This window comes from Dermacentor andersoni, chromosome 4 (assembly GCF_023375885.2).
Source record: "Dermacentor andersoni chromosome 4, qqDerAnde1_hic_scaffold, whole genome shotgun sequence".
Classification (NCBI taxonomy): domain Eukaryota; kingdom Metazoa; phylum Arthropoda; class Arachnida; order Ixodida; family Ixodidae; genus Dermacentor; species Dermacentor andersoni.
In genome coordinates this window covers 60737474-60760474 of record NC_092817.1, presented here as the reverse complement: position 1 = coordinate 60760474, position 23001 = coordinate 60737474, and the positions used below count along the sequence as shown (strand labels likewise).

Here is a 23001-nt window from a genome sequence, read left to right as displayed (position 1 = left end):
GTTCTTTGTCAGTACCTGCCTCATGCACAAGCAGTCCTCCACTACGGCGTGCATCATAATCAGAAAGTGGTTTTGGCACGTAAAACCCCATGATTTAATTTTTAAAATCATGCCCTGTGTAGCTACAGCTATGCATCGCAATAACTCTCATTTACTTTGATGAAAATGACATTGAAAATGTATTGCATTCTGTTATTTACACTGGGGATATAAATAAATGATTTTCAACAATGATACTGGCACTTGAAATGAATATTTACAATTCGTGTTCCTTCAGTTTTACAACTATGTACAAATGTACACGCTTCCAAGGGAGAATAATGTGCTTGACATGCCAGGCGATCGTTTTCAGCATGTCTTGGCCTTTTGACAAGGAACTGTGCGCTGGCTGGGTGGCAAAACTGCGCAGGGCCTACAAGGTGCGTGAGAACAGTACAGGTGGTGGAGCGAAGAGACTAAGTCCGATATCCTCCCATGCGTAGTGCAGATGGCGGTACCAGTGTCGGTGATGCTAGCAGCGAAATGCCTGAAGATGATGGAAGCAACAGCAACAGCAGCAGCAGCAAATCAATCGGCAAGCTCCAGCTGTCCAGAATAGTGGCTACACATTCTGCTGATGAGCACAAGGTGTTCTAGCCACAGCTATTAAATGAAAGGCTCTCATGTAGTGTCACAATGGAATGATGCAATCATCTGCAGTAGTGAAAGCTCATTGGCACAAGCTACGTGAAAACACTAGTTATGATTGAGCAGACTCGATAACAAATAACCGTAGGCTATCCGCTAATTGCACACACTTCTTCACATTGATTCCGTCTCTCTATTAGGCGTACAGACAGCAGTATTAAACATCTGCCTGCAGCGTCATACACATGCTTACTGCTGCTGTTGGTACTGTTGTCGACGCAGCCGCCTCCGCATACCCTTCGAATGTAGCGCTGGTGCTGCTGTCGAGTCGTGCTAAATAGTCTAATAACATTGTCCCAGGCAGCACAGCCTTTCAAGTACATTATACGCGCTGCTCTCACTCAGGGGACTCACTGTGGGGAGGGGCGGTCGCCATTGTCATCGTCACTGCTGCTGTTGCTGCTGTCATCACTAACATCATCAGACACGTCATCACCTTCATCAAGGCACAAATTGTGAGACTGCACACGCTGCAACGATGTTGGCTGGTCCGGTCTGGTTCATAGCGGAGAACGCGGTACCGCCGAAGTCAGTGGAATTGTGGTCTTGAGAAGCCCAATGCACCGCTCCACTACGGACCGCATGGCAGCGTGTGCAGTTTGCTACCTGCCTTCTGCAATGCACGTGGGAGGATGGCCTGGGATCGGAGTTAGGAGCCATGGTTCCAGGGGGTAGCCGCTGTCACCTGCATTATCATAAAAAATGGTATTAAGTCATCTGCGCAAAGTTGAGTCACTGAAACATGACATACACCTACTACAGAAAGGCTGTAATAAAGGATTGTACAGGCTGAGCACCTGACGCAGCTGTGATCACAGATAACAATAGCTGGGATATAGTAACATCCCTGTTTGCAGCAGACAGCTCTTTGTGCGAGTCGTGTGGTCTGCATTCTTAAATGAATATCAGTGCGAAAAAGAATGCGACAACACACATGCACTGTACTTCTAACTGTGCATACATATTAAAAATTAGCGAAATCGGAGCTTCTTCACGTCAGAACCAATCCCAAAGACAACACGAGTTTGCGTCTCTCTCTGACAGGAGCTCCTATCAGAGAAGCCAAGGAGATCCAGATCCAGAGCCTGTTCATCCATCACAGACTCAGCCCGGAATCCACTATCGCCAAACTCAAATGCGTAAGCGAAGAGGTCGGACGTACGATCCACTCGTTTCCAACAAACGCGGCGCGCTGCGGGGCAGGGATGCGCTTCGGCTCGCCCATGCTTTCGTAACCAGCAGGATCCTGTATTCCGTACGTACTTGACCTTCGCACTACAAAGCAACACAACGAATGCATTGACGACATCATTAGGAAGGCTACAAAGCGAGCTTTGGACCTCCCGGTGGCTACCTGCAACGCTAAGTTGTCGGCTCTAGGGGTGCTCAACTCCTACCAGGAGTTGAAGGAGGCCCATCTTGTGAACCAATACACGCGACTCTCGCAGACGGTGTCCGGGCGCCGCCTGCTAGACGATTTGCACATACAACACGAATGCATTCCAGAGGAGACATGCAGCCTCCCGGAGATGTGGCGTCACAAGCTCTGCGTTCCTCCACTCCCGCGCAACAAGGGCACGCAGACACATGAAGGCAGACGAAAGGCGCGGGCTCAGGCCCTCGAACACAAATACGCATCCAAGCAGGGTGTATACTACGTTGATGTGGCAGAGCCGTCGCCCACTGGATTCTACATGGCCGTCGTAGTTAAACAGGACCAACAAGTTAATGTGCTCTCCTATCGAGGTTTCAACTTCGCGCAGGCCGAGGAGGTAGCTATAGCGCTTGCAGCCTCGGACCCGAATTCGAAGGTAATCATCTGAGATTCGCACAGAGCCTGTGAGAACTACCTGGCGGGCGAGATCTCACCTTTAGCCTACCGCAATTTAAAGCCAGCCGTGAGGGAATCAGACCCTTCACCCAAACACATCATTTAGACTGCGGGCCGCCAGGGCCTTAGAGGTAACTAGGCTGCGGACGCGGCCGCCCGAGCGCTTACCAACCGGGCACCTCAACCAGACTCTTATGGTTCAGAGATTAGACAACCGTTTCTGCGGTTCAGGGAAATTCTGGCAGACATTTGGGAACGTCATCGGCTTTTCCCGGTCCCTGCTAAGGGCCAGAGAAAGGCCGATGAACGAACCTTGAGCCGCCTGCAGACCAACACCCTGTTGGCCCTGCAAGAGTGAAACATTTTCACCCGAAAGTTGAGGGGCAATGCCATCACTGTGGGGTAGTGCGTGGGGAATAAAAGTTTTTCACCACCACCACGAGCCGCCGCCGCCAAGGCTATCAAAAAGGCAGCCATTTTCTATTTCAAACGGAACGAGCAGTCGCCAGTTATTCCAAGATATTGCGGGGTTTGTTCGGCATAATTAAGCATAACTAGTGCTTAAACGTCATTTTGGCATGTCGGGTTTTGAGCATTCCTGACGTCGCTTGAGAGGCAGGCAAAATGGGCGCGGCCTGAAAAATTTGGGCCAATGAGCGAGGGGTAATAGCAGATTTGGAATAAAAACAGATTGGAATAGTTTTACGCTATGCCGGCCTAGACTGTTCTACAAGTTAGCTATTAGACGAGGAGCGCAATTTGACAACACCAGAGGAAGGAGATCAGACGAGTGCATTTACCAATCGAAATCCACTCTTGCCAGAAATATGTCACTCGCATGGCATATAGAGCCAATACAAGTTTCCTACTTTCATACGCATTACCCGACCATTCAACAAAAGTAGATTCTATAAAACTCGGTGCACTTCGACTCTGCGAAGAAGGATGACCAGCGAAGCTGTGTATGTGGGCTCCTTAATGGCGAACTGCACCTCCGCCGTGGATCAGCCCGGCATTGCCCTATCTTTCGGGATGGGCCCACGTATGAGGAGTGCTTAACGCTTGTTTCACCTCCACCGCGGGTCGGCCTGGTATTGCACTATCTTCGGGATAAGTCCCCGTATGGGGAGTGCTTAACGCCTGCTTCTCCTTCATCACGGGTCGGCCCGGCATTGCACTATCTTCGGGATCGGCTCACGTATGGGGAGTGCTTAACGCCTGCTTTACCTCTGCCGCGGGTCGGCCCGGTATTGAACGATCTCCGGGATCGGCCCACGTACGAGGAGTTTATTGTCTACACACGGACACAATCCTGGGGTAACTAGCCCTTAAAAGATTCGCTGTAATTCGCTGTAAAAGTGGTTACGTTACTGTGTTTCTTAATTATTAATTAATTACGGCGACGAACGCGGGCGCCGTGGCACGAGTGCGTTCGCGCGGAAGTGCTGAGGGGCGCCAACGAGCCAGTTGTGGAGAAGAAGACAATGCTGGAGCCAATCCTGGTGACGATAGTTTTGGGTCTTCTCACGAATACGATCCTGGGGGAACTAGCCCTTAACAGTATGGTTGGTAATAACTTTATTGAATTATCCGGCAGGCTTTTTGGCGACCCGGGCTCAGGTCTCCCGCGACGGGACGTCGATATCTTGTCTCAGCGCCGCCTCGCGGGCCCGCTGGACGGCCCAGAGCTGGTCGCCGAGGTCGGAGCTGCGCAGAGCGACGGCCTACCTCAGCAACAGCGTCTCGGAGTTTAACTCGCTTTTGCCTTGGGCGTTTCATTTCCATAGCATGTGTTTGAGTGTAGCTGTGTCCTGTTTGCATATCTTACACGTGTCTTCTTTGTGTACTTCAGGGAATAATATCCATTTGAGGTGAAACGGGTTCGGGAATGCATTGGTTTGTAGTTGGCGTACGGACACTGCTTGCGCCCTGTATAGGTCTTTGTGTGGTGGTGGGAATGTTCTTCTGGCTTGTTGATACATCTCTGTCATGTCCTTGTATCTGGTCAGCCTGTCTCGCTCGGCTCGTAGGTCTTCTCGAGAGGCCGGCCGGGCGCGGTCTGTCAGCTCACGTGCTCTGCGGGGGGACTACCTCGTTGAGGTTCGGGGATGCCTGGACGCCCGTGTTGACGTGGGTGGGAAACCTTAACAGCTTCACTGTAAAAATTATGCAGATGTAACACACATATCGGGACCTATGTAAAGAAGTTAAACAACAGATGATCATAAAATTGACCATTTCATTCCTGCGTCTTTGGCGTAAACTGGCGCGCGCATGTGCTCTCGTTCACCCAAGCCATGCAAAGCGAAACACGCGTCCATCATATCAAACAGCTAGTTAGCGTTGGCACGATATAAGTATACTTGCGATTGTGGTCTAATGACTAGAGCCTATGGGCTATTGGGCTGGAGGTTCGTCCGACCATAGGGTACGTTATTTAATTTTCGTTAGTGCGAAGCATTCTTTCCCTCGTTCTTGGCACTTTGCGGTGTCCGCGTCTCGCCTCGCTTTAATGGAAATAAGATAATGTGTAACCGATGGTGTAATCGAACCTCTGCCATGGAGCACAGCGTCCCGGTGCTCTAACTACTAGTCCACAATCTCACGCATACTTATCTCGTTCCAAACGCAGTCAGCATTTGAAACACTCGGCGTGAGCGCCACGTGCCTCATTCTCGTCCTCTTTCCTCTTGACAGCTCGTGCTTTGAGACGTCATGTTGGACTGCACCATTTGCGGGACTGGCCCACTTTCCCCTGCACTCTCTTCATAAATGTTTGCGCTAATTAAGAAATCGTGCGATGTTCTGCCTACCTAATGATTGCCCAAGTTAATCATGTTCTGACATTTCTTCGCTGAAGTACAAATGTCATCGTTGTTTTAACATACACCACATTACATAGCCATAGGCACGTAGGAATGTATAACACGTAGTCGCCGATGACGTCACAATACGCGTTTATCCCGTTTACGCTCGTCCACTAATTATGTAGAATTCCACAATCCTCAGGTCGTAGGCTCGCGTCGAACGGCCGGCGTAGATACAGCATCACGCCTTCGATGCCATACGATCGTCTTTGATCTGGTCCTCGTCGTCGCGCTGCTGTCATCACATACACGTAGGCTCGCGAGACGCACACATACACACACACACGCACACGCACACAGACGCTAGTCTCCCTGGCACCGTTTTGCGCAACGCCCAACAATGCTGTACAGCTAGCCAGGTACCCGCCAATTGCTTCGCCTAACATCGATTCCCACGGTGCGTGGGATCTGTGCAATTTCTTGAGTACGAGCTATTCGGCAGTACAGCAGCGGCACCAAGCAGCCACGGTCACGAAAATCCGATAGTGCTTGCAAAGAAAGGCTTCGCTATAAAAATGCAGCATAGTTCTAAAAACGCATGTGACAGAATTCCACAGTGGTGGGCAAACTGAATTTCATTGTTATCTTCTGTAATAAAAAACAACGCTGAGCAATAACTAATCGCGTGTTAGCGAGTGAAATATTTTATGTCCACGCTGAAGACGCGTGGGTTGTCTTATTTAAGGTAGGCGACTAACAACATGAAAAGGGCCCTGCACGCACAAAGAGGCGAGATGCTTCTTCAAGTAATCTGGTGAGACATATGTCAATAACAATTTATTTGTTTTATCATGACCCTAAATAGAGCGTCATCCTCATGTGTGATGTGTTAAAAAAAGTACCCGTCGATGCAAACCCGCCGACATAGATGGGAAGTATGAGAATCGAAAAGTTCCCGTGCTCGCCGCTTGACCTTCTTTTATTGCATTGAAACTGCGCTTGCAGTTCTTGTTGGCGGCCTCACAAGGCCTTGTGAGGCTGGAGCCTCTCGCTAACTGATACGTATATGCATTAGGCGCCACATCGACCACACTCATTCCCAGGGGAGCACGGTGAACCTTGAAAGCGTAATGGATTGGACACTAATGAGGTATTTGCCTCAAAAGTGGATGCCTCTGTTTAAGCCTGCATTGCGCACGTGAATTTTCCTATTGCAAATCTCATTTATTTGGCTAGTGGCTAGTGGCTGTGGCTACCTAGTGGCTGTGGCAGTACACGCTGCTGACGTCGTGGCTTCGATCTCAGTGGCGGCGGCGGCATTTCGATGAGACCGAAATGCAATAACGCGCGAGGCCTTAGATTTAGGTGAAGAGACCCACGTGGTCAAACTTGATCCGGTAGTGCCCCCCGGCGTAATGCGTGCCTCATAATCAGATTGTGGTTTTGATACGTAATAAAACCTGAGAATTTATTTTTTAATTCTTTCTTCAATCTACACGCTGAAAGCATGCATATCACTCTACTCAACTATGATGTGCTCAGAGGGTCTCTGAATACATGAGCAAGCAAATAAGAATATGTCGAACGAAATTTCCATCGTGCTACGGAAAAGTGCGAAATTCTAACGCGACAAGCCAGGCAATCGTTGTTGCCGCCGTGCGGGTGATATATCTGCTGTGTACAATATATGGCTCCCTGTAGTTGGTCTATCAGTTCGTTGTATAGTCGAGCAGTCCCTTATTTCAGTTTTCAATTATGTGCAGTGGTGGTAGCGAAACGAATCAGTGCTTACCTGCACCACCCCTATATTGACTTCATTCATTTGAATGGCGAACGTAGGCCATGTTTCGAACAATATTATTCAAGAGCACGGGTCTTCATGAAACCTTTGCCTTTGCGCTTGACGTCAGAGCTGGAAATGCTCAGGTTATCCGAAATGTGTCGTCTTGGAATAACGAGTTTACTTTCTTTTAAAGCAATCAAATTTTCTCGCATTTAGCAGATGACGTAAAGGTTTTCAGACGGTTTTAGACTTGAAGGAGGTTGCTGTCAGCTCTAATCATTTTCTGCCTAATATCGCGCGCGGGTGTGCTCCGATATATTGCAGTTCCGATAGATTTCTTACTGCGCACAAGGCTTGAAACGTAGGTATTCTGTGCATTGTAATTCCTTGTAGCAGGGATGTATTATCGCTAGTAAGTCGCTTACTTTTGTGGACCGTCACGAAATATTCAGCTTCTACCACTCATTTGCTGTCGGTGTAGTCCGTCATTTATTCTCCGTACAGAGTGCGCATATATTTAAGTGCGTGCCCATTCACTTATTCTTGATACTTTGGCGACAAAGTTCGGCGTAAGCTGGTGTGCCAGTCAAGGTGTATGCGCGTAGATAACGTGCGCGAAACTTACTATGACAGGGAGCAGCACTACTCCCTTTGTCATTGTTTACCGAGTGGTACTCACTCTCGACAACGTTCCGGGGTTGAAGACATTTCTTTGGAGGTTAGCGATGCAACGCTGGAGGATGAGTCAAGTCTTTTATTTTCGGGGAAAGTCGTGCATTTCGAAGGGCCGGCAACGCAGGCTTTCCTTATGTAGCAGTGGTCTGTAGCTTACTGGGCTGCTCCTTATGTAGCAGGGATCGCCGTGAAAAGGGTCTATAGAGTGACAATGTCCCTGCTTATATGACACTATTGTGTAGTGGCGCAGGCCATTTCATTGCACTCAAGCCACGGCGTCGAAGAACGGAGTTGCCGACCGTCGCTCGATGGTGAATCTCAAATTGTTGCGCAAGAGGTCCTAGTGCTTGCTAACCGGTGGATAACTCGCAAGGAGAAAATGGTGTCCTTGTGCTCGCACACTTTACGAACCATCTGTCATCATGGCGGTTCTAATTATCTGATATTGAATTTTGTACAATCTATGCGTGTGTCTCAGAATGGCGCTTTCGTCTCTGAAGAAATGGAATAACAAAGGCTCGAAAAAGAAAAAGAAGCACATGCCAAGTGTCCCCCAATTTCAGTTTTCTTGCGACAAATCCTCAGTCAGATAGTTCCATTGCTGCACACGCCGTAGTATATACGTAGCGATAACATAGCTGCTTTCCAAGTCATCTATCGGTGACATTCTTCTGTTTCTTTTTACCCTATCCAGGCGTGTCTGAGTTTTCGCTTCGTAAGCCTGTTCACTACTTCATAATAACAAAAAATACATATAGTTCGTTTTTTTTCGTCAGCACAGCGACCTCAGGCTTTCTTCTCTCTCGCCCTCTCTTCTGCTGTTCAGCGCGAACATATAAAAGCTTGCTCTTGTCAAAGCTCGTCACTCATCGCTCGACAAGGAAATCGTCTGGAGACAGCAGCGTAAGTAAACGTTCGTATCGTATGAGTAGCTCCGAACGCCCGCACTTTTCGCTCGCTAGGCAGTGTCAGCGGAGAGCGCTAACTGGTAATTTAGTTCGAGAGGACGCCCTTGAGCGTGTTCAAGTAGTGCGCTACGTTAGCAATGTACCCTGCTGTATAGCTGACAATCGAACTTAATCTATTGTCTAGTTGCGCCGTAGATCATGTAGTCAAGCGGATTATTCTGCATGTGTACGTTGTTGGTCGTACAGTCTAGTGCAAAACCAATGGGCTTCTGGCGCCAGGTCTGCCGTAGCACTAGCCTGGCCAAAGTTTGCATACATCTTAACAATAGCAGATGCGCTTCATCATTCGTGTGCTATCTTGGATTTCTGAGCATACTTATTCTCCGACGTTCTGAATTTTTCTGATGTTTTGTGAATACAGCGCCGAAATGTCTTTGAACTTGTAGTATCAGTACGAACTTCTAAGAATTAATCTCTGCCAAACGTGCCACGTTCGTCGAATTCGTCACCGTCTCATTACTGGTATTCATATGCTTTTCTTTCTTTTGTCTGGTTCAGGCTATGGTCGCCGTCAGCATGTCACTGGCACTCGTGTGCTACGCTCTTGCGTGGCCGCAGGCGGCCCAATCCCTGGCTCTGCACAAGACAAAGCGGACGACCACCCAGCCATCGCTCGCAACAAGATCCGCTTTCGCGATGACTGGCACACCTCTCGTCAACACCACCGTTCCGGAAGACGAGCCGCACACAAGGAAACCACTGAAGGACCCGCGTACAGCAAGCGGCCACAAATCTTTGGGTGCGCCCGGTTCCGTACCGAGGGCATCCATCGAAAGTGGCAGCAACGAAAGTGAACCACTGCGAGGGCCCTGGAGCGGCAGCGGCGAGAGTTCTTGGCATGTCTCCGGCTCCGGTCAGAGTGGCTCAGGCTGGTCGAGTTCAGCTAATGATACCGCTGGAAGCGGATCTGGCTGGGGCTGGGGTTCCAGCGGCGACGGTGACACCAAGAACAAGGCTTGGGGAAACAGCAGCGGTACCGGTTTGGGCGTTGCTCAAGGATTGGGATTCGGGCAGTTTAAAAAATGGGGCGCTGTGAAAGGACACGGAAGACCCAGTGGCTGGCGTGGTGGAAGCGGCCAGGGCTTCGGACAAGGCGGTGGATGGAAAGGCGGTAACGGCCAAGGAATCGGCTGGGGCTCCGGCCAAAGCGGCGGCTCTGGATGTTGCGGCGGCTTTGGCGGTGGACAAGGTTCCGGACAAGGTGGCGGCTTTGGCGGCGGACAAGGTTCCGGACAAGGTGGCGGCTTTGGCGGCGGACAAGGTTCCGGACAAGGTGGCGGCTTTGGCGGCGGACAAGGTTCCGGACAAGGTGGCGGCTTTGGCGGCGGACAAGGTTCCGGACAAGGTGGCGGCTTTGGCGGCGGACAAGGTTCCGGACAAGGTGGCGGCTTTGGCGGCGGACAAGGTTCCGGACAAGGTGGGGGCTTTGGCGGCGGACAAGGTTCCGGACAAGGTGGGGGCTTTGGCGGCGGTCAAGGTACCGGATGGGGAGCTGGCCAAGGCTCTGGCCAAGGCTCTGGACAAGGCGGCGGTCAAGGTAGCGGTCAAGGTACCGGATGGGGAGCTGGCCAAGGTGGCGGCTTTGGCGGCGGACAAGGTTCCGGACAAGGTGGGGGCTTTGGCGGCGGACAAGGTTCCGGACAAGGTGGGGGCTTTGGCGGCGGTCAAGGTACCGGATGGGGAGCTGGCCAAGGCTCTGGACAAGGCGGCGGTCAAGGTAGCGGTCAAGGTACCGGATGGGGAGCTGGCCAAGGCGGCGGCTTTGGCGGCGGACAAGGTACCGGATGGGGAGCTGGCCAAGGCGGCGGCTTTGGCGGCGGACAAGGTAGCGGTCAAGGTACCGGATGGGGAGGTGGCCAAGGCTCTGGACAAGGTGGCGGCGGCCAAAGATCTGGCTCGGGTCAAGGTAGCGGTCAAGGTTCCGGCTGGGGAGCCGGTGGTGGTCATGGCTCGGGACAAGGTGGCGGCCACGGTAGCGGTCAAGGATCCGGCTCTGGACATGGTGGTGGCTGGGGAAGGTGAGGTGGTAACGGCTACGAAGGACGTCATGGCCTTGGCACGTGGAAACGCCAGATCAACTTGCGAAAATCCGGCTTGGCAAGTTTGATCTGACCGAATCGGCTATGCCGTCGCGCACTTCGTCGCAGTCGGTACTGTACATCGCGTCGTTGCGCTCTGCTCCAGACCCTACCTGCCGAATGGTATGCGACAGTTTGATGGCAGCTGGCACGCCATTAAAACATGCGACGGCCGTGACGTCCCTCTTTTACAGTCCGGCAATGAGCAGTTTGTGACACGTTTCTTTTTAAACGCGTGCAGTTGAACTTCTTGTGTGCCTACAGTGCTGCTTTTAAATACAATGGACATGTACTACTCATTCGACGAGAACTACAAAAATAAAATGTGGTACATATGACAGCAACCCTTCCGTTTTGTGTTCACTAACTGCTGGTGTACCCAGGCTGGAGCCTGCACAGTTTACCACGGCAATCTTTGGCCACACTGAACGCAAGAGGTTCATTGCTATCTTTTTCCATATACATGTTCTACACAGCGCAGGCTATTCGCTTGTAGTAGTATGGCTTCACTCGGTCCTTTCAATCGATTGCTATAGCAAAACAAAAACAGTCAGACTTTCCTACACATGTCAGTCATTTCTGCCCTGTCTCTTCCTCGAGCACCGTTCGTTTACCGCACACTACACCAACGAGTGCACCACCTGCTTCCTTGTGTTTCACAGGTCACTCTATCATGTGTCGAGAATGCGGCATTTCCGAGCCAGGAAAGCATTAAACTCTCATTGTGTGGATCACATACACTTTCTTTTTTACCCAGTCTTTCAAAATCGCTGACCGCTCTGCGGAAAAGCGCAAGTAACTTTGCTCTCGCGGGGATATCGGATATTTTGGAGAGAGGAGTATCGGCTCTTCCTCAAATTTCTTCCCGACACGGAGCTGGAGTGTGAATGGAGAACTGTGTGAGTTGCGAGACATTCAAATTTCACATCCTGGATTATCACAAACGTTAAGCGTGCAGTACTGGGTCAGGTGTTGTCCGATCATATCAATACGTCGGAAGTCTTGGTCACTTATTTCTGATAGCTCGACAAAGATAATTTTTTAGCAGATCTGCGTAAGTGCCTGGTCACTGTTACAATGTTCCCCATTTACGTCGCAGAATAGAACATTTACAATAGAATAATTTGGCAGATTGTTTACGTCCATCACTACGCGGAGCGCCTGGCCCGGCCGTGGGGCGTCCTGCACAGAAGTTGCAGCGTCTTTAATCTTTCTAGTCGACTCGTAGACTTGCTGCACAAACACATACGGATCACTGTATTATATAGTGTGCTCTTTGGCCCTGCGATGAATTTCAAGAAATTTAACAACGGCAAAAAAAAAGAAACAAAAGGAAAAGAAAAACCCGCCTCACTGGTCCATCGCGGTACATGTCGACAACGGGGCGGTCATCTTTCTTCTGCTGTGTTGCTGGAGCATCCTTCCACCTGTCGGTTATTCATTAGGTCACAGTGAAACTCCTGCCAAATGCCAAATAAAGCGTACAGCTTTTATGAATTTTATTTCACTTTTAGGGTTTTCATACGAATCACCGTCGTAGATACGCGTCATACTTGTCAGCCTATAATCTGTCGAAATTTCTATGTCCATAACAATACTTGTTATCGCAATTACAAAACTGCGCCCATATCCCCCTTAGTGGTTTTTACTTGCCTACATTAATACCCCTGGATTTTCCTAAAGTGGCGGAAGCCTTTGATCTCGTCGCTGAGCTATGCGATTGGACGATAACCTTAGCGCGTTCATTGGCGTCGGCAGGAGCAGCCAACAGGCCACGTGCACCGCGCACGCAGTTGTTATTCGTTCGCAACAAATCAGTAAACGTCCACACATAGCTTCCACAATCGCCACGGTAGTATACACATAGATCGGAACTTGGCGATCTGCCCTTTCTCAGTTACCGGGCTCTTCGCTTGTTCACGCAAAGGGAAAACTAGGAGCGAACGCCTTTGAAAGAGACGCTGCAATAGCGGATTTTCCGCCTAATGTCACACGGCCGCTTAATGTAACAGGCGTATCAGGTGCGCGCATTTTAAACATTTCTCTCTTGGCGCAAACCACGAGGTGCTGCCGGCAGGTGTCGCTACTTTCAAAAGATCCAAGGCTTTTAGTCTACACGCAGTTTTTCTACCTACCGGACTTTCTGTACTCGTCAGAGATTATCGCTCTAAGGAAAACAGACCAAGACTCGTGTCAATTTTCGCTATTAATTTCAGTCAGGTATGTAGTTACTGTGTGATTATAGCGCGGTATTTTATGTCCGCTGGTGCCTAGTAATCTTACTTGCTTGTCCCTCATTATCGCAATGGAATGAGCCACATTTCAGGAATTCCCGACTATACTCCCTTGATCCCGCAATAAGCCTTCGAGTCCCATCGCGCTTCGCCCTGGAAACGCCACGCTTTTGTATCGACTGTGGTTGGGCGTTGCTTTTACCAAAGCCTATAGATGCGTCCACATTTTGTGTGGTATTGTGTGACTGCCCGCAGTGTAGTCCGCAGAAAGAATCCCTTCGACACGAACTGAACCAGCTGGACGACCGACCACTATCGCGAGAAGGAATTCTACACCATCGACAGGACCTAACGTCACAGAAGAAGGCCGTGCAAGCGCTACTGCGCTTCTTGCGATCTACTGGCTCTTGTGAACGTCTCTAACTGAAACACCGTTTGCTTGTGTGTCTCTGTGTGCATTCTTTTATTTTTTAAACCTTTACCTATCTGTCCTCTTTCTAACCCATATCTTCTAATCCCAGTGTAGGGTAGCAAACCGGAGACTAATATCTGGTTAACCTCCCTACCTCTCCTCTTCATCTCTCTCTCTCTCTTGTCCCTCATTTGTCACCTGAAAATTAAGTTTGTGTCACGCTTTCTTCTTGTTCAGAATCGAAAACTTTCGCTGAAACGCGCTGTGCATATACATATACATGTGGTAAGCTGTGGGCAGCCCGAACATTTTTGAAGAGTTGTTGTGTGTCGCAATAGCAAATCGGACAGCGGCAACGACAGGTTGAGCCTCGTATTTACCTTAGCGCGATTTGGTGCCACCATCTGTGCTCTACCAACAACAGACACGTCACTGTGGCGAGATAAATCGGCCAGACGTGACAGCAGAATTACGAAAACTAAAACTGCGGCCTTTTCCCTAGCTTTCATTGACGTAATCTTATTGCCCTCCGCGAACGCGCTGTCGAGAGGTGGCGTGCGAGTAAAAAGAGAGAATGGCATTTTGGGAGAACTTCAGCATGGCTTAAGAATAGGTAGGCGTTGAGATGATAACTTATTTGTTCTTACTCAGTGCATTGAAATATCAAAAGTAGAAAGCAGACCGTTATATGTGGCCTTTTTAGACATTACGGGAGCGTAAGACCGCAACATTTTTTGGGATATTCTGGAAGGAGAAGGCTTAGGTGACGATTGTCTGCAGCTTTTGAGAGAGATTTACCTAGAAAATACCGTTGGCGTTGAATGAGAAGGGATAAGGAGCGAGGAGAAAGTACATATTAACAAGGGTCTGAGGCAGGGGTGCCCTTTATCCCCACTACTGTTTATGATGTACATGGTGAGGATGGAGAGGGCGCTAGAAGGAAGTAATATCGGCTTTAATCTCTCATACAAACAGGCGGGTACATTAGTAGAACAGCAGCTTCCAGGTTTATTTTATGCGGACGATATTGTGTTGCTAGCTAACAAGCAAAGTGATTTGCAACGTCTGGCTAATATCCGTGGACAGGAAGGCAAGAATTTAGGTTTGAAATTTAGTGTTAGAAAACCAGGTGTTATGGTATTCAATGAAAACAGTGAACAGACAGTGGCGATACAGGGCCAGAAAATACCTCGGGTAACAGAATATAAATACCTTGGTATATGGATAAACGAAGGCAATATACATATGGAAACAGGAAAAAACAATAACAGTGAAGGGGAAGAGAAATGCAGTCATAATTAGGCACAGAGCGCTATGGGGATACCATAGGTACGAGGTGCTCCGAGGTATGTTGAAAGGTGTAATGGTTCCAGGACTTACTTTTGGAAATACGGTTGTTTGCTTTAAATCAGGGGTACAATCGGGACTCGATGGGAACCAAAGGTCAGTGGGTCGCCTCGTATTGGGCGCTCACGGGTACATATGAAGCTGGGCAGGGTGATATGGGATGGACTAGTTTTGAAGTGAGAGAAGCTCGCAGTAAAATTGAGTATGAAGAAGGACTGAGAAATATGGAAGAAAGTAAATGGGCTGGGAGAGTGTTCAGGTATCTGTACAGGAAAAACATTGATTCACAGTGGAGGAAAAGAACTAGGAAGCTTACCAGCAAGTATGCGGCCTGTAGGGTGTGCAACACAGCAACAAAGAACGTCAAGCGGAAAGTCAGAGAGGCCGAAATAATCTCATGGGTGGCGGCAATGGAAAAGAAACCTGCCATGAGTAACTATTTAAGAGGAAAAAACGAAATCAGGAAATAAACATTTTATGATAACTTAAAGGGAAGCTCATTACTTTTAGAAGCGAGATCGGGTTGCCTTAAAACACGCACCTATAAAGCGAGATATAAGAAGGAAGAAGAAGAAGCATGTGCTTGCTGCGGTAAAGCTAGGGAAACTATGGATCATGTTTTATTAGAATGTGAAGACATCTACCCAGCGGTCGATTTCGGATGCTGCCACGTACCTGCGAGAAGGGAAGCGCACGGCCACGGCGGTGGTGGTGGACGGCGACGGAAATCTGATCACATGTGCGACGGCAAAGGCAGTCGACACAGCGGAGGCCGAAGAAATTGCCGTGGCGCTGGCGGCAGTAGAAGGACATAGGACAGGCAGGCCTCTAAACATCCTAACAGACTCGAAGGAAGCGTGCAGAAATTACACGAGGGGCAGGATTAGCAAAGCCGCCCTCAGAATTCTTGGCGGAGCCAACTTCGCCGAGAGGAACGTTACACACAAGTTAATTTGGATTCCGGCCCACGCAGGCATAGAGGGTAACGAAAGGGCAGACAGCCTAGCTCGAGAGACCACGTTCCGAGCAGAGCAGTCGCGCACCCCGGAGTATCACCCACACGCTTGCGAGGGAGGATTCACAGAAATCTTAAACTTATACAGAGGGACGAGAGCCAAATATCCCCCACCGCACAAAGCTCTAACGAAGGAGGAAGCAACGAGTTGGCGCAGATTGCAGACAAACTCCTTCCCAAATTTATACATCCTAAACAAAATGTACCCAACCCAATACAGAGACACCTGCCCATGGTGCGGCGCCACACCCACACTATATCATGTCACGTGGGAATGTAAACACAATAAACCATTCCACCAACACAATAACCCGAGTGCGGAGCAATGGGAGAGTCGGCTTACCAGCTGCGAGCTCACGGTCCAAAGGGCCTTAGTGCAGCACGCTAGTGAGGTAGCTAGGCTCAGTGGAGCCCTGGAATAGGGGCCCACCCTTGCCGGAAGAGGCTCCAAGTCGCCGGCGCCCAAGACGACCGAGACCTCGAGACGCTAAATCCTTGAAGGAACCAAATAAAGTTTTTCTCTCTCTCTCTCTCTCTTAGGCACCACTGGCCTCCTCGAAGCCCTTTTGTTCAGCGAGAGCAGTGGAAAAGTAAACATGTCCGCAATAGGGATTAGTAAGAGGCGTTTGGAAGATTGGTGGAAGAAAAGTAGGGAAACTACAAAAAATGGAGACGTACAAAAGCACAGTTCTCAATAGGGTATCATAAAATTTGGTTGTGAAAGTTCATAGTGTTCATATATATATATATATATATATATATATATATATATATATATATATATATATATATATATATATTTCTTGCACTTGAAACTTCGTGTGACCTCGAACAATTGTTCACAGAAGTGACGGCTTTATATGCGAATTTACAATACCTCATAGTAGGAGTAGGCTCACTTTCACATCCCGAGTCCTCTCCCACCACCAAGAATCTGGCGTCTCTCGGTGGTGTAATCTTCCTTCGTGTAATTGTTGTATACTTCGCTATCACTAGTACTGCTTCGCCTTTCCGGCGAAGCTGCAGCCTCTCTCTCTCTCTCTCTGTTTTTCTGTGAGTCCGAGCATAAGCGCTCCTGTGCGTGACTGTTGTTGATTCTCATTTCGAGTGAACATGGCTTGGCGTCATTTAGGTGACTGAGTTAATTATACAGGGTGCCCCAGCTATCGCGCACCAATACTTAAAGAGCAGTTGCGTTACTCGAAGGAAACCTAGTGCATATTGTTTCCAGTGCAGTGGAGACCCGCCAGTAATTCTTTCGTTGCTGAAATTTAATTCGATAATTGCAATTAATTGTCTAATTCGAGAAATACTGTCCTACTTAGCAAAGTGTCAATGAGGCATTTGTAAGCACCCCCAGGTACCTCCAATTGACATATAATTACTGTGTTTTCAACGACGTACTAATTGCGTGCAATTTTTTCCGACTGGCAAACAAACCTCACGAAATATGAAAAATACAACGTGACTGAGCTCCCACCCGCATCATAAGGCAGCGCCCTCAAATAAGCTGATTGAAAGCAACTGCATGGAACTGATGACTTGGAGCAACTGATGACTTGATGATGAGCAACTGATGACTTGGAAATTGGTGCCTGGGAGTCCAGGTTTCATACGCGAGCATGAGGATTTGAGGCTATACATGCTAGAACATCCGTGCGTATATACGAGGACTCTGAAATGGAGTTCTACTCCGCTGTTTCTTGAAGCTACCAGTTTGTCTGAGGTTTTCATGATTTCTGATGATAGTCGATGCCTTTGGTCTACCGCCACACTTCCATGACTGATATATATTTGCGGCAGTCCTCTTTCTGCCATTTGCAGATCCCAAGGCAAGGCAAGCCTTTGCACTGACGTTGTCAATTCGCTCTTGTGGTGATAGGTTTCGTGGCAAAAAAAAAACAAAAAAAAAAAAACATCCGTGACTTTTCCTACACTAAGACAACAGCTATCACAGCTTTTTTTCAACTAACACCAAACGCGACGTGTTACCTCGGCCAGGGCGCGGCAGATAAGGCGATAGGTCGATCACGATGTTTTTTTTTATTTCTCTTATTTCGTTCCGGATAACTCAGAGGGAGCCTGTTCGAGGGCGCTGGTTTATGATGCGGGTGGGACCGCAGTCACGTAGTAGTCGCCATATTTCGCAGCGTTTATGTACAAGTCGGAAAAAAATTAATACGCAATTAGCACATCGCTTAACATACCGCAGCTAGATGTGCCGTGGCCGTGCGTTCGAATGCCTCATTGACACTATGATAATTATGAGAGTACGTCTCGAGTTAGATAATTAATTACAATTACCTAATCAAATCTCAGTAACGGTAAAATCACTGACAGCTACTCCACTGTACTGTAAACAATGTGCACTAGGTTTTCTTCGAGTAACGTATTGCTTTTTTTCAAATCTTGGTGCACGATAGTTAACTTGGGCACCCTGTATATATTCATGACTTTTGCATGCAACTGACAATGTTTCCATCCCTTAGAAATGTTGTAAATTATCAGAAGAGCTTTTTCTGAGTCGTTAGCATTGCTTACTGGAAAGAGAAGCAATACTGAGACACAAAACATTCATGCGCATTTCACACGCCACTGATAAAAGATTTTGCCAAAGGGATCACTGAAGTCTACAGTTTTTTTTTTTTTTCATGGTCAAAAAAAAAAAATACGCAAAGGAAATTGAAGCGTGGTGAACATACAGCAACATATCCATTCTATAGATATAGGGTATCCTTATCTTTAGAAGTATAACTTTAATTGGCTACCTCCATCTCTTTCAAAAATATAATAAACTTTGTCCCGTGTGTACGTTTAAATATATTGTGTGTTGCATGGTGTTTACAGTGGAAATTTAAAACATTGTTGAAGTGAGAAAATACGGATGAAGCAGCCGCCGCTAGTGCTTCTAAAGCGCGTGTCCTCCTATTGTCAGGATTTGCAGAAATAAAGCGAAAGCATGAACTAAAAACCGTGGACGTCCGCGCCAAGAATGATGCAGTAAGCTCTTAGCCCGAGTAAACGTTCAAGTGAAATGGTCGAGGAAAGTCAAAAGAAAGCTTAAATGATTTTGTGGTGACAAAGCTCTGGTAAAGGCACTTTATGTGTGTGTTTCGAAGCCCCCCCCCCCCCCCCCCCCCCCGGTAGTCGGCGCCTATGCTTGGTACTATAAACTTGGAACAGGCGTACACGATTGGCATCAAAATGAGCGCACGTCTCTCTAGTTTCTGTGGAATATAACATTTTTGTTCTACATAGCACCGCAGAACACCCCTAGGATACCAAAGCAAGAATGACAGCTTCCATCGGAAGAGCTGGTTGAAGCACAAGGAGTGATCCGCTTTTCTGCATTTGAAAGAATAAAATGCCAGAGAGATTCATGCCAATCTGGTGGCGGTGTATAGACCCATTTCGCGGAGCGGTTTTCTCTAAAGTAACGAGATGGCGCTTTCAGTGGCGTGCCGCACGCTGCCTCAGCAAAAGCGCCCAAATACAAAACATTTACCAGTTCTTCCGTGCTACTGTGGGAGTAGCGGTCGGAAATGCAACTCGGTGTTCGCTAACGCACTCTGCGCCATTCATACTGCAAGATGTGGAGCGTTAGAGGGAAGATATGTGCAGCGGTTGGCTTAAAAATAGTGACGGGCATATTTAGGAATGAAATGAATCTGTGCAACCATGTCCACGGAAGGCTGCTACATAACTACTTTCAGCATGCGTTTCCAGCCTTTCGCAATGAACGGCTATCTTCGAAGATAAACAAGTTCCCTCACAAATTGATGCGCAAGAGGTCCTAGTGCTTGCTGACAGGTGGATAACTCACCAGGAGAAAATGATGTCCTTGTGCTCGCACACTTTATGAGCCATCGGTTATCATGGCGTTTCGAATTATCTGATATTGAATTTAGTACAATTTATGCGTGTGTCTATGAATGGCGCTTTCGCCTCTGAAGAAATGGAATAGTAAACACTCGAAAAAAAAAAAGAACACATTTCAAGTGACCCCAATTTCAGTTTTCTTGCGACAAATTTTCAGTCAGATAGTTTCATTGCAGCACACGCCATAGTATATACGTAGCGATAACATAGCTGCTTTCCAAGTCACCTATCGGTGACGTTCTTCTGTTTCTTTTTAGCCTATCAAGGCGTGTTTGAGTTTTCGCTTCGTAAGCCTGTTCACTACTTCATAACAAAAAAATTAAAAAAATTGTACTTTTTTTTTTTTCGTCAGCACAGCGACCTCAGGCTTTCTTCTCTCTCGCCCTCTCTTCTGCTGTTCAGCGCGAACGTATAAAAGCTTGCTTTCTGTCAAAGCTCGTCACTCGTCGCTCGACAAGCAAATCGTCTGGAGACAGCAGCGTAAGTAAACGTTCGTATCGTATGAGTGGCTCTGAACGCCCGCACTTGTCGCTCGCTAGGCAGTGTCGGCAAGGAGAGCTAACTGGTAATTTGGTTCGAGAGGACGCCATTGAGTGTGTTCAAGTAGTTAGCAATGTAACCTGCTGTATAGCTGACAATCGAACTTAATCTATTGTCCAGTTGCGCCGTAGAGCATGTAGTCAAGCGGATTATTCTGTGTACGTTTTTGGTCGCACAGACTAGTGCAAAACCAATGGGCTTCTGGCGCCAGGCCTTCCGTAACACTAGCCTGGCCAAAGTTTGCATACATCTTAACAATAGCAGATGCGCTTCATCATCCGTGTGCTATCTTGGATTTCTGAGCATACTTATTCGCCGACGTTCTGAATTTTTCTGATGTTTTGTGAATACAGCGCCGAAATGTCTTTGAACTTGTAGTATCAGTACGACCTTCTAAGAATTAATCTCTGCCAAACGTGCCACGTTCGTCGAATTCGTCGCCGTCTCATTACTGGCATTCATATGCTTTCCTTTTTTTTTTTTTTTGTCTGGTATAGGCTATGGCCGCCGTCAACATGTTGCTGGCACTCGTGTGCTGCGCTCTTGCGTGGCCACAGACGGCGCAATCCCTGGCTCTGCACAAAACAAAGCGGACGACCACCCAGCCATCGCTCGCAACAAGATCTGTTTCCGCGATAACTGGCGCAACTCTCGTCAACACCACCGTTCCGGAAGACGAGCAACAAACCAGGAAACAACTGAAGAGCTCCCGGACAACGAGCGGCCCCAAACCTTGGGGCGTGCCCGGTTCCGTATCGAGAGCATCCACCGACAGTGGCAGCAACGAAAGTGCACCCCTCCGAGGGCCCTGGGGCTCCGGCTCTGGTCAGAGTGGCTCGGGCTGGTCGAGTTCAGCTAACGATACCGCTGGAAGCGGATCTGGCTGGGGCTGGGGTTCCAGCGGCGACGGTGATACCAAGAACATGGCTTGGGGAAACGGCAGCGGTACTGGTTTGGGCGTTGGTCAAGGATCGGGATTCAGACGGGTTAAACAATGGGGCGCTGTGAAAGGAGAAGGAAAACCCAGTGGATGGCGTGGTGGAAGCGGCCAGAGCTTCGGCCAAGGAGGTGGATGGAAAGGCGGTAAAGGCCAAGGCTGGGGCTCCGGGCAAAGCGGCGGCTCTGGATGTTGCGGCGGCAAAGGACAAGGGGGCGGCTTTGGCGGCGGCCAAGGTTCTGGACAGGGTGGCGGCTTTGGCGGCGGCCAAGGTTCTGGACAGGGTGGCGGCTTTGGCGGCGGCCAAGGTTCTGGACAGGGTCAAGGTTCCGGCTGGGGAGCTGGCAGTGGTCAAGGCTCTGGACAAGGTGGCGGTCAAGGTTCCGGCTGGGGAGCTGGCAGTGGTCAAGGCTCTGGACAAGGTGGCGGTCATGGTTCCGGCTGGGGAGCTGGCAGCGGTCAAGGTTCCGGCTGGGGAGCTGGCAGCGGTCAAGGCTCTGGACAAGGTGGCGGTCAAGGTTCCGGCTGGGGAGCTGGCAGTGGTCAAGGCTCGGGACAAGGTGGTGGCCAAGGTAGCGGTCAAGGTTCCGGCTGGGGAGCTGGCAGTGGTCAAGGATCTGGCTCTGGACAAAGTGGTGGCTGGGGTAGATGAGGTGGTAACAGCTACGAAGGACGTCATGGCCTCGACACGCGGAAACGCCAGATCAACTTGCGGAAATCCGGCTGGGAAGTTTCATCTGTCCGGCTCGGCTATGCCGTCGCGCACCTCACCGCAATCGGTACTATACGTCATGTCGCTGCGCTCTGCTCCAGACCCTACCTGCCGAATGGTATGCGACCCTTTGATGGCAGCTGGCACGCCATTACAACATTCGACGGCTATGGCGTCCCTCTTTTACAGTTCTGCAATAAGCACTTTGTGTCACCTTTCTTTTTAAACGCGTGAAGTTGAACTTCTTGTGTGCCTACAGTGCTGCTTTTAAATACAATGGACATGTACTACGCATTCGACGAGAACTACAGAAATAAAATGTGGTACATATGACAGCAACCCTTCCATTTTGTGTTCCGTAACTGCTGGTGTATCCAGGCTGGAGCATACACTGTTATCCACGGCAATCTTTGGCCATGCTGAACGCAAGAGGGTCATTGCTATCTTTTTCCAGACACATGTTCTTCGCAACGCAGGCTATTCCCTTTTAGTAGTATGCCTTAACTCGGTCCTTTCAATCGATTACTATAGCAAAAGAGAAATCGGACTGTCCTACACATGTCGGTCATTTCTCCACTGTCTCTTCTTCAAGCACCGCTCGTTTACCGCACACTACACCGAGTGCAAAACCTGCTTCCTTGTGTTTCAGATTTCACTCTTTTATGTGTCGAGACTATGGCATTTCCGAGCCAGGAAAGCATGAAACTCTCATTGTGTGGATCACGCACACTTTTTTTTTTTACCCAGTCTTACAATATCGCTTACCGCTCTGCGGAAAAGCGCAAGTGACTTTGCTCTCGCGGGGATATTGGATATTTGGGAGAGAGGAGTATCGGCTCTTCCTCAAATTTCTTCCAGACACGGAGCTGGAGTGTGAATGGAGGACTGTGTGGGTTGCGAGAACATTCAATTTTCTCATCCTGGATTGTCACAAACATTAAACGAGCAGTACTGGGTCAGGTGTTGTCCGCTCATATCAATACATCTCGAGTCGGAAGTCTTGCTCACATATTTCTGATAGCTTGACAAAGATAATTTTTTAGCAGATCTGCGCAAGTGCCTGGCCACTGTTACCATGTTCCCGATTTACATCGCA

General features: G+C 48.8%; 1 protein-coding gene across 1 annotated transcript; it reads left to right on the top strand.

Annotated features, from left to right (window-relative positions):
• The first annotated feature begins 474 nt into the window (after positions 1-474).
• LOC126536696 (uncharacterized) lies at positions 475-22244 on the top strand. Its single transcript, XM_072287611.1, has 6 exons — positions 475-574; positions 1732-1845; positions 1930-2498; positions 9250-9705; positions 9791-10631; positions 21515-22244. The coding sequence occupies exons 1-6, from the start codon at positions 475-477 to the stop codon at positions 22129-22131; spliced, it is 2697 nt and encodes an 898-aa protein (XP_072143712.1). The 3' UTR covers positions 22132-22244.
• The last annotated feature ends 757 nt before the right edge of the window (positions 22245-23001 follow it).